Source organism: Megachile rotundata, chromosome 3 (genome assembly GCF_050947335.1).
Source record: "Megachile rotundata isolate GNS110a chromosome 3, iyMegRotu1, whole genome shotgun sequence".
Classification (NCBI taxonomy): Eukaryota; Metazoa; Arthropoda; class Insecta; order Hymenoptera; family Megachilidae; genus Megachile; species Megachile rotundata.
The window spans coordinates 17417060-17437820 of NC_134985.1; the positions used below are offsets into that span (position 1 = coordinate 17417060).

The 20761-nt window shown below is 32.7% G+C and overlaps 1 protein-coding gene across 4 annotated transcripts in view; it reads left to right on the forward strand.

Annotated features, from left to right (window-relative positions):
• Window positions 1-20761, forward strand: part of LOC100882367 (discoidin domain-containing receptor 2) — a 275352-nt gene that overhangs the window by 170512 nt on the left and 84079 nt on the right. For all 4 annotated transcript variants that reach the window (XM_076530135.1, XM_076530133.1, XM_076530136.1 and 1 more), the window contains exon 6: window positions 17852-17999. In XM_076530135.1, the coding sequence (XP_076386250.1) occupies window positions 17852-17999 (148 nt within the window). The remainder of the gene's footprint in view (window positions 1-17851; window positions 18000-20761) is intronic.

A 20761-nucleotide genomic window follows, 5' to 3' on the forward strand; every position in this document is an offset into this window, starting at 1 on the left:
TGTGTGAATATGACTGTCACATATGAAACTATATGATTGAAATTCAGACATGAAACTACAATGGACTTCATAAAAGTGTACAAAATAAATGTGCATTTGTTTCCAACGAATTTTAACACTCTTATGATCAGTGAACCTTTTATGAACGTACCTGTATGAACATGTGTGAATATCACTGTCACACATGAAACTAGGAATGAAATTCAGACATGAAACTACAATGGACTTCATAAAAGTATACAAAATAAATGTGCATCTATTTGCAACAAATTTTAACACTGTTATGATTAGTGAACCTTTTATGAACGTACCTGTATGAACATGTGTGAATATGACTGTCACACATGAAACTAGGAATGAAATTCAGACATGAAACTACAGTGGACTTCATAAAAGTGTACAAAATAAATGTGCATTTGTTTCCAACGAATTTTAACACTCTTATGATCAGTGAACCTTTTATGAACGTACCTGTATGAACATGTGTGAATATGACTGTCACATATGAAACTATATGAATGAAATTCAGACACGAAACTACAGTGGACTTCATAAAAGTGTACAGAATGAACGTACATCTATTTGCAACGAATTCTAACACTGTTATGAGCAGTGGATCTTTTATGAACGTACCTGTATGAACATGTGTGAATATCACTGTCACACATGAAACTAGAAATGAAATTCAGACATGGAACTACAGTGGACTTCATAAAAATGTACAGAATGAACGTACATTTGCAACGAATTCTAACGCTCTTATCATCAGTAGACCTTTTATGAACGTACCTGTATGAACATGTGTGAATATGACTGTCACATATGAAACTATATGAATGAAATTCAGACACGAAACTACAGTGGACTTCATAAAAGTGTACAGAATGAACGTACATCTATTTGCAACGAATTCTAACGCTCTTATGATCAGTGGACCTTTTATGAACGTACCTGTATGAACATATGTGAATATGACTGTCACATATGAAACTATATGAATGAAATTCAGACACGAAACTACAGTGGACTTCATAAAAGTATACAAAATAAATGTGCATCTATTTGCAACAAATTTTAACACTGTTATGATTAGTGAACCTTTTATGAACGTACCTGTATGAACATGTGTGAATATGACTGTCACATATGAAACTATATGAATGAAATTCAGACACGAAACTACAGTGGACTTCATAAAAGTGTACAGAATGAACGTACATCTGTTTGCAACGAATTCTAACACTGTTATGATCAATACACCTTTTATGAACGTACCTGTATGAACATGTGTGAATAAAACACATATGGAACTATGATAGAGATGTGGTGAGTTTTTGAAGTTAGGAGTTTATTGTACGATACTTGAATGAAGCTGCTATTATCACACTTGGGATGAAGTTTGAACACCCTGTATGTCGGTGTTTTTCGCATGCCAGCAGTTGGCTGCCCCGGTTTTAATCGTATCGCACAATGACGGTCGTTCATAGGAAAAAAGAGAAACGAAGAAACGGCAAAAAGTCGAAAAATGTATGGAAAAGCAGGCGTGCCACCGATCCTCATACGCGAAGCCCCGGAATCGTTCCACTTTTTTACCTCTCCTCCTTCGCCGCGATAGTTTTTAATGAGTACTGACGTACTTCCCGTCCCACTTTCCTGCCTTCTTTTTCTACGTCCGCCTTCTGTCTCGTTATTTTATTTGCCGCAACGTAACCCGTTAAGGTAGAATCGCACGCCATTTAATAACGCCGAAAAAAAAAATCGGAGGAAAAATATGATATATCGTGTAGATATGCAACGAAACGTTCTATGTTCTTTTCCCTCGTGCTTTTTGCGTCTCCGTTGCGGGACGATAACGTTCGTGACGTTGCGCCGATAACGAATATCGCGACATTAATTACCCGCCCGCTTTAATGGAGTGAAAATAAAGAAAGAAGGGACCCGGGGACGGTTTTCGCGAAAGACTTCAATTAATCAGAGTGACCCGGTTTCTTTTTTAAAGAAGGTTAACGCGGATCATGTACTGGGCTAAAGTCGAATGTAAAACGACCTTTTATCGTTCGAATCTGTTTAAGAAAGGTTTGGAGTTTGAAGGGATATTAAACTTAACCTAACTTACTGGACTTTGGTTAAAATTATACAACCTAACCTAACCTTGTCTAAATATGAACAACGAACATAACCTTACATATTTGAATGATAAACATGAACTTACCTATATGAATGATAAACATGAACTTACGTATATGAATGATAAACATAACCTTACTTTAAACTGGTATACAAATTGAAATTAAAAAGACAATAAATATAATTGAAAAATGAAACATAACCTATAGGAATGTTACTTAGTAACCTTACTAACTGTAACATAATTTAATTTGATGTATTTAAATGATGAAACTGAACCTACACTGTCACACAATTTTTTTTATTAACATCTAATTATTCTTTTACTAAATTGAATTTGGAAGGAGAATAAATACAATTGAAAAATAAAATGTAACCTTGCATAACTTTACTTGGTAACATTACTAACTTCAACTTAACTTAATTGAATTTATTTGAATGATGAAACATAACCTAACTTGTTACACAATTTTAATAATTCACATGTAATTATTATTTTACTAAATTGAACTTGAGAGAGGCATTAATATAATTGAAAAATAAAATGTAACCTAACATAACCTTACTTGGTAACATTACTAACTTCAACTTAACTTAGTTGAATTTATTTGAACGATGAAACTTAACCTAACTTGTTACACAATTTTAATAATTCACATGTAATTATTCTTTTACTAAATTGAACTTGAGAGGAGCATTAATATAATTGAAAAATAAAATGTAACCTAACATAACCTTACTTGGTAACATTACTAACTTCAATTTAACTTAATTGAATTTATTTGAACGATGAAACTTAACCTAACTTGTTACACAATTTTAATAATTCACATGTAATTATTCTTTTACTAAATTGAAGTTGAAATAAGAACAAACAACGTTGAAAAATGAAACGTAACCCAACTTGTCCTTACCTGGTAACTTTACTAACTTTAACCTAACCTAGTCCACCATATTTGAATGAATAAGCCTAACCTAACTTACTACACAATATTAAAATTCACATTTAAGCACTGTGGTTTAAAATTGAATTAGTTTATATATAAAGTTTAAAAAATCAGTATATTAATTGTGTATATCTAAAAAGGTATTAATTGTAAGCTTGTCATAATGCATTACATAGAAAATTACTTAACTTCATAATAAAAAAGAAAATGGGAACCCTTCAAAAAGGGATTTGAACTCGGATCTAAAAAAAATGAATCCTATACCTTTCTGGCGCTAAACCAACTATAATCACTTCGTTAAAAATTTCTATTAAGTGGTATATATGAACTATAATAAAACTTTGTTATTAAATATCTGTTAAATTGACTGTTCACATTGCAGAAAATACAGAGAAAAGTTTATGAGAACACCCTGTAAAGTCTCATTAAAATATGAAAGCGATACTTCGAGTACTCTAAACAAATAAACACGAAAATGAAGCAACGATTTCGATGCTTCTGAAAGCTCAGTTTTCCCAGTGTTCGTTCATCCACGGTGTTTCGAGCGTTCCCCCATTTTTCCACACGAACGAGTAATACGAAAGCCTATCCGAATACACCGCACACAGCTCGTTCGCGGTCGAACTTTCGGGCACGGTTCGATACCCGTTCCGCGGTATCTCCGGCAACGAGCAGGATCTGGTTTCCGTTGAAGCGCGACTCGCTTCATCCGGCCCATTAGAAACAGTTATGGTAGCAGTTAGAATAACAATCGGTCGTGATAAAGCAGCGTCGGCCGCGTATTCCGTGACGGTGGCGAATTATCCGTCGGACAACATTTCGCTAATGTCTCCCGTTTCCTGTGCGTGCAACATTATAACCAACATTGCTCGCAACCGCTGTTCTTTATTTTCAACCCCATCGACGCGTGTGCGAGCGTTCGTGCGTGATTTACGCGGAATCAGCCGAGCTTCGAAGGTGCCTCGCGTGTCGACACGCACGCGTTTCGTCTCCTCACGCACCCTCTAGCCGTACATCCCCGTAATCCTTAGCCCCTTCCGTAATTATCGGATTTCCACACGGGAATTCCCGCGTCACGGGTCAAAGCCACCTGGAGAAACTGACAGCTCGCGTGACACGGTAATGACGATTTCTGTCGTCTGCGAAAAGGATGGAATTCTATTTTCTTACGGGTGCGTGTGGTAGTTGCACTTTTTTCTTTTTTACTTTGTGGTAGTTGTAATTTTTTGAAGAAGTTTCAAGAGTTTCATATCTTCTATATTTGTAAGGTTTCGTCTTTCATTTTTATTTATTTTTTTTTTTTAGGGAAAATTATATGAAAGTTTATTTAATTTTAAAGATATTTTATCAGATATATTTATATAACGTTATTATTATTTATTTAACAAGAGACATGTAAGGACAATTGTGATAACGCGAGTGTTTCATACGAAGCTTACTCGAGCGCTCAAGACAAAATGGCGTCGAGACTGGCGCTGAGCGTAGCGTACAAAATGGCGGTCAAAATAGCTTCCTATTATTGTACTCACTTTTATTACTACACTCGTTACATTCATTATTATGAATATTTACAGTGTTTCCTATTGACTCCCTCTTACATAAATTTATTTTAAACAAATAAATCACTTTCTACGCAACACCAAAGTATTTTCTATGGTCGAGATATTTCATATGTTTTCCACACACGAGTCATCGATTCGGCTTCGTGACGAGGCAACTCGGTTTTCCTCGATTCACGGCGGAAAAACCGGAAGGGTCTTTTGCGATGCCACTGTTAACGCCTTCGCCTTCTTTTCTTCTTTAACTTGGAGAAATTGAACATAGTCGAGCGCGACTTTCCGTATAAATTGTCGAGCGAAGATAGATGATCGCACACGCGATGCATAGACTTCCGTGACTAAGCGACGTTTTGAGATGCGAATTTGTCACGGTGAAATTGCTGGCTTTGGAAAAAAATATGAAAGTTGAATGGTCGATGTGCTCTGTATATCAAGGAGCTCGTGTGAGAGAAGTTCGTGTATAATCTTCTTTTCATCATTTTTAGTTGTTATTTATTATATGTTTATGGGAGTGTGTATCTATGCGTGTGTATGTAAGCATGTGTGTATGTATGTATGTATGTATGTATGTATGTAACATATGTATGAATGTATGAATGTATGTATGTATGTATGTATGTATGAATGAATGGATGTAACATATGTATGAATGTATGTATGTAACATATGTATGAATGTATGTATGTAACATATGTATGAATGTATGTATGTAACATATGTATGAATGTATGGATGTATGTATGTAACATATGTATGAATGTATGTATGTAACATATGTATGTAAGTATATATGTAACATATGTATATATCTATGTATGTATGTATGTATGTATGTAACATATGTATGAATGTATGTATGTAACATATGTATGTAAGTATATATGTAACATATGTATATATGTATGTATGTATGTAACATATGTATGTAAGCATGTATAATATGTATGTATACATGTACATTCAATGTTTCACGTAAAAGAATAAAATGTTTAATTATTTAAATATTTCAATAGTGAAATGTAAACATACAAGCTACTTTGAAAACTTGTTTTTTTATGACATACCTGCTTTATCATAAGCAAGATATCAATGTAGAAATTAAAATATAAAAAACGATAGTTATAGTTGAATTAATAAAAAACACACATATGTAACATACACATATGTGAATAACATACACACAAAATATATGAATGATGTGAAGCTTCAGTTACTTAATTATAAATAATGAAGAAAATTATTTATTCAACTATGAAATGAATTATGATAACTATTTTTATAAAATGTTTATATAAATACTTTGAAGGAATTATTATCGATATTCATTATACAAAATTGATTATTAATTATACATAGTTAATTACATGAAAGAATACATCGTCTTTAGAGCTTGATGGGATTTCAACGAATATAAAAAATTGTCAGTGAATCGAAGAAATGGATAAAAAAATCTGTTTTACATTTTTCTCTCTTTTATAATATAAAATTTCAGCTTTTATACTATCAGTTAGCCTGTATGGATATTCGATATTTCGAAAGACTGAAAAATGGTTGTAAAAACCCCACTCCATGTCATAAACGTAACTGTAACCGCGGATAAAGTGACCCTTCGGTTATGAAATTGTTAAAGAGTCGTATCTGAAAATTTAATTAAAATTAGATAGAATACAAGATATATTTTTATTACACGAAATATCCTTTGATGATTAATCTCGATTCGTAATGTAATTACATTTGTAAGGTTATTGAAATTCGTTGATGCAGAAATACGTAACAGAGATAAAAGGTGAATAAATTATAAAAATTACGTTTAAAGATATTTTGCTTTAAAACAACGCATCTACCGGAGAAATCGATACAAGCTGGTAGTTGAAACGTTTTATTTGATAATATACTTGTATAAACAAAGGGTCGTAGATTTCGATGTTTTATGTAGGAGCATTTTGAAACGGTCTCTACGAAGGTTCCACAAATAGGGAACGTTGATTTAATATTTCATTTTGTTTGATTTCCTGGGAAATACAGATTCTTTACAGAGACGGATATTATGAGTTTAAATGATGAAGCAGATTCGGGGAAAGGGCCGATTAAGCGGTTGAATTTCACGACCAAATTGGAAATGGGATTTTGTGGATCCGTGAACGTGAAATGAAATTTGCGTTCCATGCCACGAATATTGTGTTACTATCTCCGAATATTTTAAGATAACATGGATTTTCATTTCGGCCGAAATTCGTTTCAATTTATATCTACTTTTCTCTTAATTATTCGGCAAAATTTATAAATGTTATAAAGTTTCATTTCAAATAGAACTGTTTGAAATTTTATATAATTAGCGTACATGTTTCAGTAATTAGGTTATGAGATAATTCCTAAAATTAAATACTATTTCTTTACATTTAGTCTCTCCAGAAAATTAAATTTAAAAATTTGTTGAATTATTTGTCACAAAAATTTTATTCGAATATTTAACTGAAAGTTAATATTTATTTTGAAAAAAGTTGAAAGACACTTTCAAGTATTTTCGAGCATAACCTCAAAAATTGAACAGCGACATTTTATTCGTTAAAAGTTAATTTTGTTTAAATAACTTAACTGCAAGCTAATATTTATTTTGAGAAAAGTTCAAACACACTTTCAAGTATTTTCGAACATAACCTCAAAAATTGAACAGCGACATTTTATAAATTTTGTCTAAATAATTTACTATAATTTACCATCTGAAATAATTAACTACATAATTGAAACGTGAAGTACAAAAGTAATATGCAGTTAATTATTAAAGAAAAGGTATAGGAATTTCCGTGAAACATAATCAAGCGACGGTTCGACGAAATAAGTAAAATGGCGGGGTAAAAATATCGTTTTATCGGGAACCGACAATCCAATAACATCGTGATAGAACGGTTCACGAAAATGTTCGTCTATAGATCGACGAAGGCGACATGTAGGTTCGATGCGATAAATTTCCTTTATACGCTGCCTCGATAGGCAAAAACGGTCATGAGCATAAGTTATGGGTACTTGAAAACCGCGTATCTTAAGTGGAGGGTCCCGGGAACGCTTGGCTCACCGAATTTTTCGACGAGCATCCTCGAGGATAAGCGATCATCTTCCTGATTCCAAATAAAACTTGCTAACAATCGACCCATAAAAATCAGACTTCGTACGAATTTTTTACAATTATCCTCGACGTTAGTTCTTACAAAGTCACGTAATGTATCTTGGTAATATAAGAAAGTTGGTTAAGTACTTCATTTTTGTTTTTGTAATTTCGTTCATATAGATGTTTTAATTGTATGGACATATTTTAAGAATGGTTAGGATGAAGTAATAAGAATGATATAATAAAATAACATAGCAAAATAACATATTAAAATAATTATAATAACACAGCAATGTAACATAATGAAATAACAATAACAACATAGTAAAATGAAATAATAAAATAACATAGCAAAATAACATATTAAAATAATTATAATAACACAGCAATGTAATATAATGAAATAACAATAACAACATAGTAAAATAAAATAATAAAATAACATAACAAAATAACATATTAAAATAATTATAATAACACAGCAATGTAACATAATGAAATAACAATAACAACATAGTAAAATAAAATAATAAAATAACATAGCAAAATAACATATTAAAATAATTATAATAACACAGAAATGTAATATAATGAAATAACAATAACAACATAGTAAAATAAAATAATAAAATAACATAGCAAAGTAACATATTAAAATAATTATAATAACACAGCAATGTAACATAATGAAAAAACAATAACAACGTAGTAAAATAAAATAATAAAATAACATATTAAAATAATTATAATAACACAGCAATGTAATATAATGAAATAACAATAACAACATAGTAAAATAAAATAATAAAATAACAAATTAAAATAATTATAATAACACAGCAATGTAACATAATGAAATAACAATAACAACATAGTAAAATAAAATAATAAAATAACATAGCAAAATAACATATTAAAATAATTATAATAACACAGCAATGTAACATAATGAAATAACAATAACAACATAGTAAAATAATATATTAAAATAATTATAATAACATAGCAATGTAACATAATGAAATAACAATAACAACATAGCAAAATAAAATAATAAAATAACATAGTAAAATAACATATTAAAATAATTATAATAACACAGCAATGTAACATAATGAAGTAACAATAACAACATAGTAAAATAAAATAGTAAAATAACATATTAAAATAATTATAATAACACAGTAACGTAACATAACGAAATAACAATAACAACATAGTAAAATAATAAAATAAAATAATAAAATGACATAGTAAAATAAAGCAATAAAATAATATAATAAAATAACAGTAACAACGTAGTAAAACAACATAAAGTAACAATAATTAAAACATTTTAATAATATCAAAAAATGTAATTCAGTACATTTTAACGTGCTGCAAAATATTACTGCCTTCATCTAATATTTCATAAAATTTTATTAATTAAATGAAATTTAAAAGGCTTTAAAATTTTCATCCCTCGCGTCAGAATTACCATTCACATTTCCTATAATTGCGATAATTTTCGACTTTGATGATCATGCATATAATATAATATAATATCAAGTAACAATATTTATACTCTTCATCTGACTAATTTTGAAAATACCCCAAGTGCAATAAAAATAAAAAATATTATTTTGTAATATAATATCAAGTAACAATATTTATACCCTTCATCTGACTAATTTTGAAAATACCCCAAGTACGATAAAAATAAAAAATATTATTTTGTAATATAATATCAAGTAACAATATTTATACTCTTCATCTGACTAATTTTAAAAATACCCCAAGTACAATAAAAATAAAAAATATTATTTTGTAATATAATATCAAGTAACAATATTTATACTCTTCATCTGACTAATTTTGAAAATACCCCAAGTGCAATAAAAATAAAAAATATTATTCTGTAATATAATATCAAGTAACAATATTTATACCCTTCATCTGACTAATTTTGAAAATACCCCAAGTACGATAAAAATAAAAAATATTATTTTGTAATATAATAAGAAGTTTGCACTATGAAAGCCAGGAATAAATACCCAGACCTACTACAGCAAACACAAGAATTAATATTTCATTGTTCAACAAATATTCACATTTAATATCCCCGGTAAAAATGAAATTTCAATGATAATATTATGGCGGATGTAATGAAGTGCAGCATGGGGAAAGTACCTTGATTCCAGAATACAATAATAAAGCTTATTCGAGGTGAAACAATTGGTCTGAAGCTTTCCACGTCGTTTCTCTCGTTCAAAAATGGACCGCATCTTAGTCTGCAGTCGTGCCAGTAATATAATTTCACGGTATTTGAACGATGAATGGAGTACTCGCGATACTGATATTTGCCTTTGTGTTTGTCTCGAATCCTGCAATTATTAAAGATATTAGTTTGATAATACTTCTTCATGGTTGCGACCTTATGCATAAATCAGATACTTTCGCTAATGTTTGCTACTTTAAATCATTGTTATTTTAATTAATAGGTTTATGGTAGGTTCGAGAGTTAAGGTGGGTTATTAAGATGGTTTGGTAGGTTTTATTAAGATTTTATTAAGGCTTTATTAAGGTTTTATTTTGTAGTTTAATTGAGGTGTTTTTAAGGTGAAGAATTTGATGAGGGTGGAGTTTGTTGATTAGGGATTTGGTGAACTTTCAAATTTGGAGGTTGAGAGTTTGGATAGTTGTAAATTGTGGAATTTGGAAATTTAGAGATTTGGAAAATGTAGAATTTGGGAAGTGTGGAATTTGGGAACCGTGGAATTTGGAAATTTGGAGATTTGGAAAATGTAGAATTTGGCAATTGTGAAATTTGGAAATTATGGAATTTGGAAATTATGGAATTTGGAAATTGTGGAATTTGGAAATTGTGGAATTTGGAAATTTATGGAACTTGGAAATTATGGAACTTGGAAATTGTGGAATTTGGAAATTATGGAATTTGGAAATTATGGAACTTGGAAATTATGGAATTTGGAAATTATGGAATTTGGAAATTATGGAACTTGGAAATTATGGAATTTGGAAATTGTGGAATTTGGAAATTTATGGAACTTGGAAATTATGAAATTTGGAAAATGTAGAATTTGGCAATTGTGGAATTTGGAAATTATGGAATTTGGAAATTATGGAACTTGGAAATTGTGGAATTTGGAAATTATGGAATTTGGAAATTATGGAATTTGGAAATTATGGAACTTGGAAATTATGGAATTTGGAAATTATGGAATTTGGAAATTATGGAACTTGGAAATTGTGGAATTTGGAAATTGTGTAATTTGGAAATTGTGGAATTTGGAAATTATGGAATTTGGAAATTATGGAATTTAGGAATCGTGGAATTTGGAAATTTAGAGATTTGGAAATTGTGGAATTTGGAAATTTAGAGATTTGGAAATTGTAGAATTTGGAAAATACAGAATTTCGCAATTGTCGAATTTCAAAATTTACAGTTTCAGAAATTGTAGAATTTGCAAAATGTAGAATTTTGGAATTTATGAATTTTGACCGACAGTTAAATAATCGTATGCATCTAACTTTCACGAAATTCGAAGGAAAGCACGTCAGAATTACAGGTATCGGAACCCTCGAACAATAACACAGATCGATATTAGCTATAATTGCCGAGCGCTTAACACTTGACCCCCATGCGCATGCACTGAAGTGTTTACGGTTACACGCACGCATTGGCGGTTCGAAGGGGAAAGTAAAAGTAGCAGGAAATTGCATTAGAAGGGCACGAACCGTCTCCCTTTTCCTGTTTCTCATTCCCTCGTTCATTGTATACATTTTAACAGGTAGAGTTGCAAGGTCGTCTTACGTTTCGAAGGCCTCTGCCTGCTAGGCTAATGAAAAGTAATATCCACCCTTTTTAGTCATCACCCTAAACACCTGTACTGTGGGGAATGCCTTACATGTGTAAAAACAGTGGCGTGAAAACATGGACATTTACTAATTTCAACATTGGGGAGGTAGAAGTAAGGAAATTTAGAAATTAAAGAGATGCAAATTTGGAAATTTGGAAATTTAAAAATTGAGGAGGTGGACATATGGAAATCTGGAAATTTAGAAATTGAGGAGGTGGACATTTGAAAATTTTGGAATTGAGGGTGTAGAAATTTAGAAATTTATGATTTGGAGGAGCAAAAATTTGGAAATTTAGGAATTAAGTGCGTAGAAATTGGGGGAGATAGAAATTTGGAAATTTAGGAATTGGGGCAGTAGAAATTAGGGGAGATAGAAATTTGGAAACTTGGAAATTGGAGGCGTGAAAATTAGGGGAGATGGAACTTTGAAAATTTGGAAATTGGTGGCGTTGAAATTGGGGAGTTAGAAATTTGGAAATTTAGGAATTGGGGGAGTAGTAATTTGGAAATTTGGAAATTGGAGACATGGAAATTTGGGAATTTGGAAATTGGAGGCGTGGAAATTTGGGAACTTAGAAATTTGGAAATTTGGAAATTGGAGGCGTGGAAATTTGGGAATTTGAAAATTTGGAAATTTGGAAATTGGAGGCGTGGAAATTTGGGAATTTGGAAATTTGGAAATTTGGAAATTGGAGGCGTGGAAATTTGGGAACTTAGAAATTTGGAAATTTGGAAATTGGAGGCGTGGAAATTTGGGAATTTGGGAATTTGGAAGTTTGAAAATTTGGAAATTGGGGGCGTGAAAATTTGGGAATTTGGAAATTTGGAAATTTGGAAATTGGAGGCGTGGAAATTTGGGAATTTGGAAATTGGAGGCGTGGAAATTTGGGAATTTGGAAATTGGAGGCGTGGAAATTTGGGAATTTGGAAATTTGGAAATTTGGAAATTGGAGGCGTGGAAATTTGGGAACTTAGAAATTTGGAAATTTGGAAATTGGAGGCGTGGAAATTTGGGAATTTGGAAGTTTGAAAATTTGGAAATTGGGGGCGTGGAAATTTGGGAATTTGGAAATTTGGAAATTTGGAAATTGGAGGCGTGGAAATTTGGGAATTTGGAAATTTGGAAATTTGGAAATTGGAGGCGTGGAAATTAGGGGCGATGGAAATTTGAAAATTTGGAAATTGGGGGCGTTGAAATTGGGGAGATAGAAATTTGGGAATTTAGGAATTGGGGCAGTAGTAATTTGGAAATTTGGAAATTGGAGACATGGAAATTGGGGTGGTAGAAATCTTGAAATTTTGAAATTAGTTAAATAAAAATTTAAAAATGTACTAATTACGCATTCGAGAATTTGACACCCAAATAGTTCAAACAATTTCAACCCTCCCATCAATTTCCACTAAACTTCCCATAACACCAACACCAATAACATCTCCCTCGTAACTCATAAAATCCCATTCGAAAGAATTAAATTCTCTGACCGCAATCTCATTAAATTTCCGGGATAACAAACGCGTGTTTCTACGCCAGTGCAAAGTGTGGCAGCATTGATGGCGTAACGTGCTACCGGCACGGGTCCCTGGGTGCCCGAAATGAGAAAGAATCGACCCCAGACAGAGGAGTGGGTTTACCACCCTGGGTTCTGTAAGGTATACGCCGGCCAGAAGTAAGGGTTCACCCTGGGGAGTACTTTCCAAGTGGCAGTTTCTCGAAGGAAACGATGACCTGCGAGCCGCCAGGATCACTGACGTAGTGGGAGAAGTCTAAGGGTTGCTTTTCAAATATTGAAAACCGTAATTATATATTTATGGGAGGAACTCTGCCTGCGTCACGTATCTGGCGTTTGAAACTATAACGTCTGGCGTAAAAATGTTTTTCCTGTTAAAGATACTTATATTTAAGAGGCTGTACAAGGTTCTGCTATTAAATTAATTAGAAGTTGATTAATTTTTGACTCTATTGTGACTTTTGGTCAAATTCTAATTTTTGATGAAGCGAGATGAAGGTTTAATTTGATTTGATGATGTGAATATATTGTGAGGTGACAGTGGTAGCAAGTTTCAAATTTAATTATAAATTATAAAATTTAATAATAAATACTTTGTAAGTGCTTTTGATGTGAAATAGCTATAGCAAACAATTACTGATTTTATAAAGTCTCATAAAATTTCATCAGTTCAAAGTTTGGTGTTGAACAAAAATGGCTGCCATTCAAACTTCACTTGTGCTTCTAATATAAAATGGCTTATTGCCAGTAGCAGCCAATAGAAAGCATTAACTAATTTCACAACTTATGAAGTCTAATATGAATTCATAATACGAACGTTCACAAAATGGCGCCTTCAGCCATTTGAAGTTTAGAGTTAATCAAACATACAAGAATCTAGCATCTGGTATAAAATGTCAGGTCAGTTAACCCTTTGCACTCGAAGGTAATTTGACTGTTTACAAACAGCAACTTTAAAACTTAGTTAAAAAGTTAAATAAATTTTCTTGAGGTTATTATTTCTTTACTAATAATTTCCACTATTTGTTTCACTATGTTTATACATCACACGTGTCATGTTATAGAATCAGTTAAAAAATGCTTATTTAAAATTATTGTATTAAATATGTAGGAGTGAATTGTATTTTATGTTTGTTTAGTTGTTAAATGTTTGTATAGTTTGATAATCGTTGTGAAATTGTATGTATGACTGCTAGTGTGAATGACGATTTATGAAAGGAACAGTGTGAAATGTAAAGCGGAAGTATTTGCTAGCGTTTAGAAAAAAGTGTTGTGGAGTGAGTTTAGAAACGGAAACGGAACGGTCAAGACGTATCATAAACGCCGCGAATTACGAATTAGTTTTACGTTTAAAGTTCAATGCGATATTGTGTTCCATTGTGTTCTTGTGTTCTTGTTTATAATTGTTATTGTGTGCTCTTAAATAAATAAAAGGATAGTTCTACAAATACTATTCCTACAAATATAATGGTGACTGTGAGTCACCTCTCGCAAAGGGTTAATAAACACTGACAACATACGAAGTCTAACATGGTTGACTAAATGATTAGTCATCGATTAATATTGTAGTTATACGGACATTATATTAACTCTAGACTATAAAGACCATACAAGCAAGTAACAATCTATTCATTCTAAATCGAAGGTAAAGGAAACAGTCGCAAGGGTAGGCAAACAAATCGCGAACAGTTTCGAAACAGCAGCCGAAAGAAAGGCGTGGTAATAGTAGTCGAAGTCGATGCTTGATCGCACGAAAAAGAGATAGAGACCTCCGGCAGGAAACGTGCGCAGAATGTGTCGTGTCCGCCGCAAAATGCTCTGTCACGCAACTGTGTTGCATGCCCCACACAAGAAAACGGTTCGCACATCCAAGTGGATTTATCCGTGCATTCGTACACGTGTAGCAGTGAGCAGACATAAAGGGTGTACACGTGTGTGCGCATTGGCTATCTGCTCGCCATGGGTAACGCCACTTCGCGTGATCTCCAGGGACCATGCACCCCTTTTCCACCTTCGGTTTTCTGCACGCCGTCCACTGGCCTGTACCAACGTCAGATAAACCGCTTATTTTATTCATAAACCCACAACGTGAAATCAATATTGCATCAACCTGTACGAGAGGTCAGAAACGACGGAGAGAGGGACGCAATATGGTCGTCTCTCTGACGAGGATCAGAGAATGCGGCCGATGGACGGTTTAACTCAAACCAACCCCCTCACCGTTATTCCAGCTCTCTCTCCACCACTTCCGTCTGCGTCTCTGATCCTACGGCCCGTTCCTCTACCTCGTCATACCTAACGTGGTGGAATGTGGAATGAAATTAGTCCTTAGCCCCCGTCTGATGCCGTGGAACGCGATGTCCGTCCCTATGACGGGACGTTCGCAGCCAGACGATGGTATTTCAGTATGTGCCCGAGTGCTGGATACACGTCTTCGCCCATATAAATGTCGTCGGGTTCAGGATACTTTCGCCTGATACGATTCACGAGTTCCTCTGTTTTATACTTTTCGGATTTTTCTATTTTTTAATCGACTTCGTTTATTAGTTACGCTGCATGTCTGTTCTCAAGTTTTGTTAGAATTCTTGCTTCTATATTGCGACTTCTATGTTTATAAATTCGTAGATTTTCACAGTCTAAGTTTAAGAATTTTTATGTTTGTTGTTTGGGAATTCGTGAATTTTTATATTTGTAGTTTAGGAATTTGTGAAATTTTACATTGGTGGCTTGCGAATTCATATATTCTTACATTTATTGTTTTATGAATGTATGATTTTTTAAATATATTATTTGGGGACTTATGAAGTTTTAAATTTGTTGTCAATGAATTTATGAATTCTTACATTTGTTGTTTTATGAATGTATGATTTTTCAATTATATTGTTTAGGGACTTATGAAGTTTTACATTCGTTGTCAATGAATTTATGAATTCTTACATTTATTGTTTTATGAATGTATGATTTTTCAAAACTATTGTTTAGGGACTTATGAAGTTTTACATTCGTTGTCAATGAATTTATATATTCTTACATTTATTGTTTTATAAATATATGATTTTTCAAAAATACTGTTTATGAAATTATTAAGGTTTACGTTTGTTGTCAATGAATTTATATATTCTTACATTTGTTGTTTTATAAATATATGATTTTTCAAATATATTGTTTATGAACATTTGTTGTCAATGAATTTATATATTCTTACATTTATTCTTTTATGAAGATATGATTTTTCAAAAATATTGTTTATGAACTTATGAAGTTTTACATTTATGTTTAATGAATTTTTAAATTCTTACATTTATTGTTCCTAAATTTATGAATTCTTATATTTGTAGTTTACAATGTATTTTATAATATAATTTCTGTGAATCTTCATATCCTTTAATTTCCGAAGCCCCAAATCCCATCTCACAGCGATATAAATGTCCTCCAGAAGGATGATGCATTGACAGTGTATCCTGTACCGTGTTCAAGGGTCGACCTTGCCACAGACACGTTGACATGGAACGATTATACTATTTTTTTTTTTTTCGTCTTTCTCCATATGCGACCCGTCAAATAACGGTGAAACGTTGTCGAGCCAGGATCGATGCGAAAGAGTTCTGTCGTTTCTTTCGCGACTGGGAATATCACGAAAATCGTGCACTTTTGAACGGTTGGAAAATTGGAATCGTGCGGTATAAAATACAGTAGCTTTCGAATATTCCTCCGCAATACATCACACATAATAATGTACTATAAACAATATACAATTGTCAAACATAAATTAACAATATAATTCATATTTATTTAAATAGTTAGTGCAAATGTTAGTGCAAAGATTCGGTAGAAAATTATAATGATTGTGAGGTTATAAATGTATAGTTATAAATGTATAAATTAATTGAGACAGACATAAGACAATTGCTCATAAAGAGAATTTTAGTAATTGATAAGGTTATGTACACAGGACATTGAGTCAGAGTTAAATAAAATATAAAATATTTGTTCATAAAGAGTCACATAAAGTCTTACAAAGTACAGCGTTAAAAAATGCATTGTTTTTTATCTCATCGTGTCACAATAATAAACGCAGTTTCATTTGAAGAATCATTCAATAACCTAACCTACAATTTTCTACACACGTGCGCCATTTTGTGTACCTAATTATTTCTACAGCGTGAAGACAAATGAAGAAAGTTAAAATGTTAATAACAGTATGCATTCAAATCCTTAATAATACAAATTACGATAAATAATTATAACGCAAAAATGAATTTGCAGTGAAAATACGATAACCCAAATACGCGTCACAAGTACGATTGTAGGTTAAGTAAATCTCGAAAGACATAACCTCCAATATTCTTCCGCCATTCCCGCGCAAAATAAACGGAAATATTTCCTCGTTAAGTAAATATCCCCGTAAACGTGAGTTATTGAAACATTCTATTAAGTCTAGCGAAAGTTGAGCAAAAGTTCCCCGTAAACCTAATACGCGCATACATTCTCGCAGCAGTATATTACTAAAAGATGTCGGTGATCACGCGCGATTCGTCTAAATTATCGCCGATGAGAACTCTGGATAAGTTTGAGAATGTAGGAATGACAAATACGGGGCTAACGATCGAAGTTGAACGGGTATTTCGAAGTCTTAGTTGGCAAAGAAAATCGTACGGTAGGACGTGAAACGGGCCAGAACACGAATGTTAGATCGAAGAGCGAAATTTTGCTGGTCTTTAACCCGACGTTTCCACGGTTCCAGGTAATACAGGGTAACACGAACACGTATTTGGAGTCCAAGCACGAGCTGGAGCCACCTCTGTGGGCGAGCAAGATCCGTTTTCTGCCCTACAGCCATCACACGCGGACGGTTTGCATGCGGGTCGAGCTCTACGGATGTTACTGGAGCGGTAAGCTGTTTGCACTCTCCAATTTTCGTTGAACTTGCCGCCGCTTAGAATACTCACCGGACTGTCCATTAACCCTTATACCGTTGTCGTGTGCGCAAATTTGCTTTTCAGAATCTTGCTTGTACAATTATCTCTTTCATCCTTTGATGAATCAACATCGAATTAAACGTTTAACCACACGGAAATTACTCGACACACCAAAGCACCGGTTGTTGCGCGCCTCTGATAGCGCAATTAATTGCGATTATGGAATTATCAGATCTTATCTACAGCTCTACTTTACTGAACTCGAGTGAAATTATAGTGTCATTCTTTGAAATTCGCTCTTCACAAAATAGATCTTTACTGGATGTTCTTTGCTTAACCCCTTGCCGTGCCATTTATTTATGAGGTGCGTCAGTCAAAACTAACCATTCAGGACTATAACATTAAAACGAACAAAGAAAATTAAAATGTTCTAAGTATTTTATATTCAGGGATCCTTGACGACGCAAATTATAGTTGGATCTAAAATTCAAGTTGAAGAGTATTCAAAATTTCAGTAATATTAATCACATTTGAGTTGTGAGCGCGTCACGAGTGAGACTCGTCAAAGCACGGGAAGGGGTTAATTAATTCTTTGATATTAATAAAACTTTGCCATATTTTACTGGAGGGTGAGATTCAACTATTAAGAATGAGATATGTATCTTTGACAGTACTACGTTTTGTCACCACAAATTTTGCTATAACAATCAAAATTAATTACGATTATGCATTATTCAATCTTTCCTAAGAACTCTGCTATCCTAAACTCTGCTTCACTAAATAAAAAAAATCATAAAGACTGTAATCTATTTCTTCAAACAGCGTTCACAAAACGAATCCCAACAATATATATTAAATCCTAAAAATGAATCATAATTTCAGAGTCATGAAGCAACACTTCCACAAAAATTCGAAACACTTCAAAATTCATTTTTTCGTCATTTGATGTTTTTTTTCATTTCTTACTTTCTATAATTACATAAAGATAGGAAGTACATCAACTGGCTAAAGTTACGTAGTATTATCCATTCAAGTCCACTTTGGTAACTCGTAGAACAATAAATGGTATACCTGCATAGTTACCGCTGACTATGCAATATATTCTGAACTGCAAATTGTGCGAATTAGACTGTGCAAATTGCGCGAGCGCTCAAACTCGGGTTTACAATAATAATTATTCAGTTTACACAACGCTGAGCTGTTTTACGTCCGACAAACCACTCTTCGTTAGTCGATTAATTATGCAAACGCTGCCATCCATTCTCTTAACTTCAATTCTTCGCTGCAATGGTCCGAATCTTAGTTTCTCAAGTACCATTTAAAAATTTGGAAATTTAGAGATTTTAACGTGTGGATATTTGCAAGATTTTGGTATTGGATTATTTAGAAATTGGGACTGGGAATTTTTCTAATAGGGAATTTGGATGTTTGGAAGAGGAAATTTGAAAAATTTTAATTTGTATATTGGGGGTTGAGATTTAGGGATTTTGGGATCTAGGGAATTTGGGATTTAGAGATTTTGGGAGATTGGGAATTTGGGATTTAGGGAATTTGGGGTCTAGAGATTATGGAACCTAGGGAATTTGGGATCTAAAGAGTTTGGGGTATAGAGATTTGGAAATCTAGGGATTTGGAGATCTAGGGATTTGGGAATCTGGAAATTGGGAAATTGGGAAATTTGGAAACTGGGAAATTGGGAAATTTGGAAATTGGGAAATTGGGAAATTTGGAAATTTGGAAATTTGGAATTTGGGAAATTGGGAAATTGGGAAATTGGAAATTTGAAAATTTGGAATTTAGGAATTTGGGAAATTGGGAAATTGGGAAATTGGGAAATTGGGAAATTGGGAAATTGGGAAATTGGGAAATTGGGAAATTGGGAAATTTGGAATTTGGGAAATTGGGAAATTGGGAAATGGGGAAATTGGGAAATTGGAAATTTGGAAATTTGAAAATTTGGAAATTTGGAAATTTGGAATTTAGGAATTTGGGAAATTGGGAAATTGGGAAATTTGGGAATTTGGAATTTGTGAAATTGGGAAATTGGGAAATGGGGAAATTGGGAAATTGGAAATTTGAAAATTTGGAAATTTGGAAATTTGGAATTTAGGAATTTGGGAAATTGGGAAATTGGGAAATTGGGAAATTTGGGAATTTGGAATTTGTGAAATTGGGAAATTGGGAAATTTGGAAATGGGGAAATTGGGAAATTGGGAAGTTGGGAAATTGGGAAGTTGGGAAATTTGGAAATTTGGAATTTGGAATTTGTGAAATTGGGAAATTGGGAAATTTGGAAATGGGGAAATTGGGAAATTGGGAAGTTGGGAAATTGGGAAGTTGGGAAATTTGGAAATTTGGAATTTGGGAATTTGGGAAATTGGGAAATTGGGAAATTTGGAAATTGGGAAATTGGGAAATTTGAAAATTTGAAAATTTGAAAATTTGAAAATTTGAAAATTGGAAGTCTGGAAATTTGGAAATTTGTATCTTGAAAATTAAGAAAATGCAGAATTAATAACTTGAAAATTTGGTTATTTGAGAATTTGAAAATTTTGACATAGAAATCCGAGAATTTAGAAACTTGAAAATTACATAAAATTTGTAAAGACGATATTTCGAAATTACCATCAAAATTACCATAATGATCCATCTACCTATTAAATACTATTACGCCAACTATTACATGTGATTTCCCCATATCATAAGCGTGTAGTTCCCACGCAGTCATAACAGAG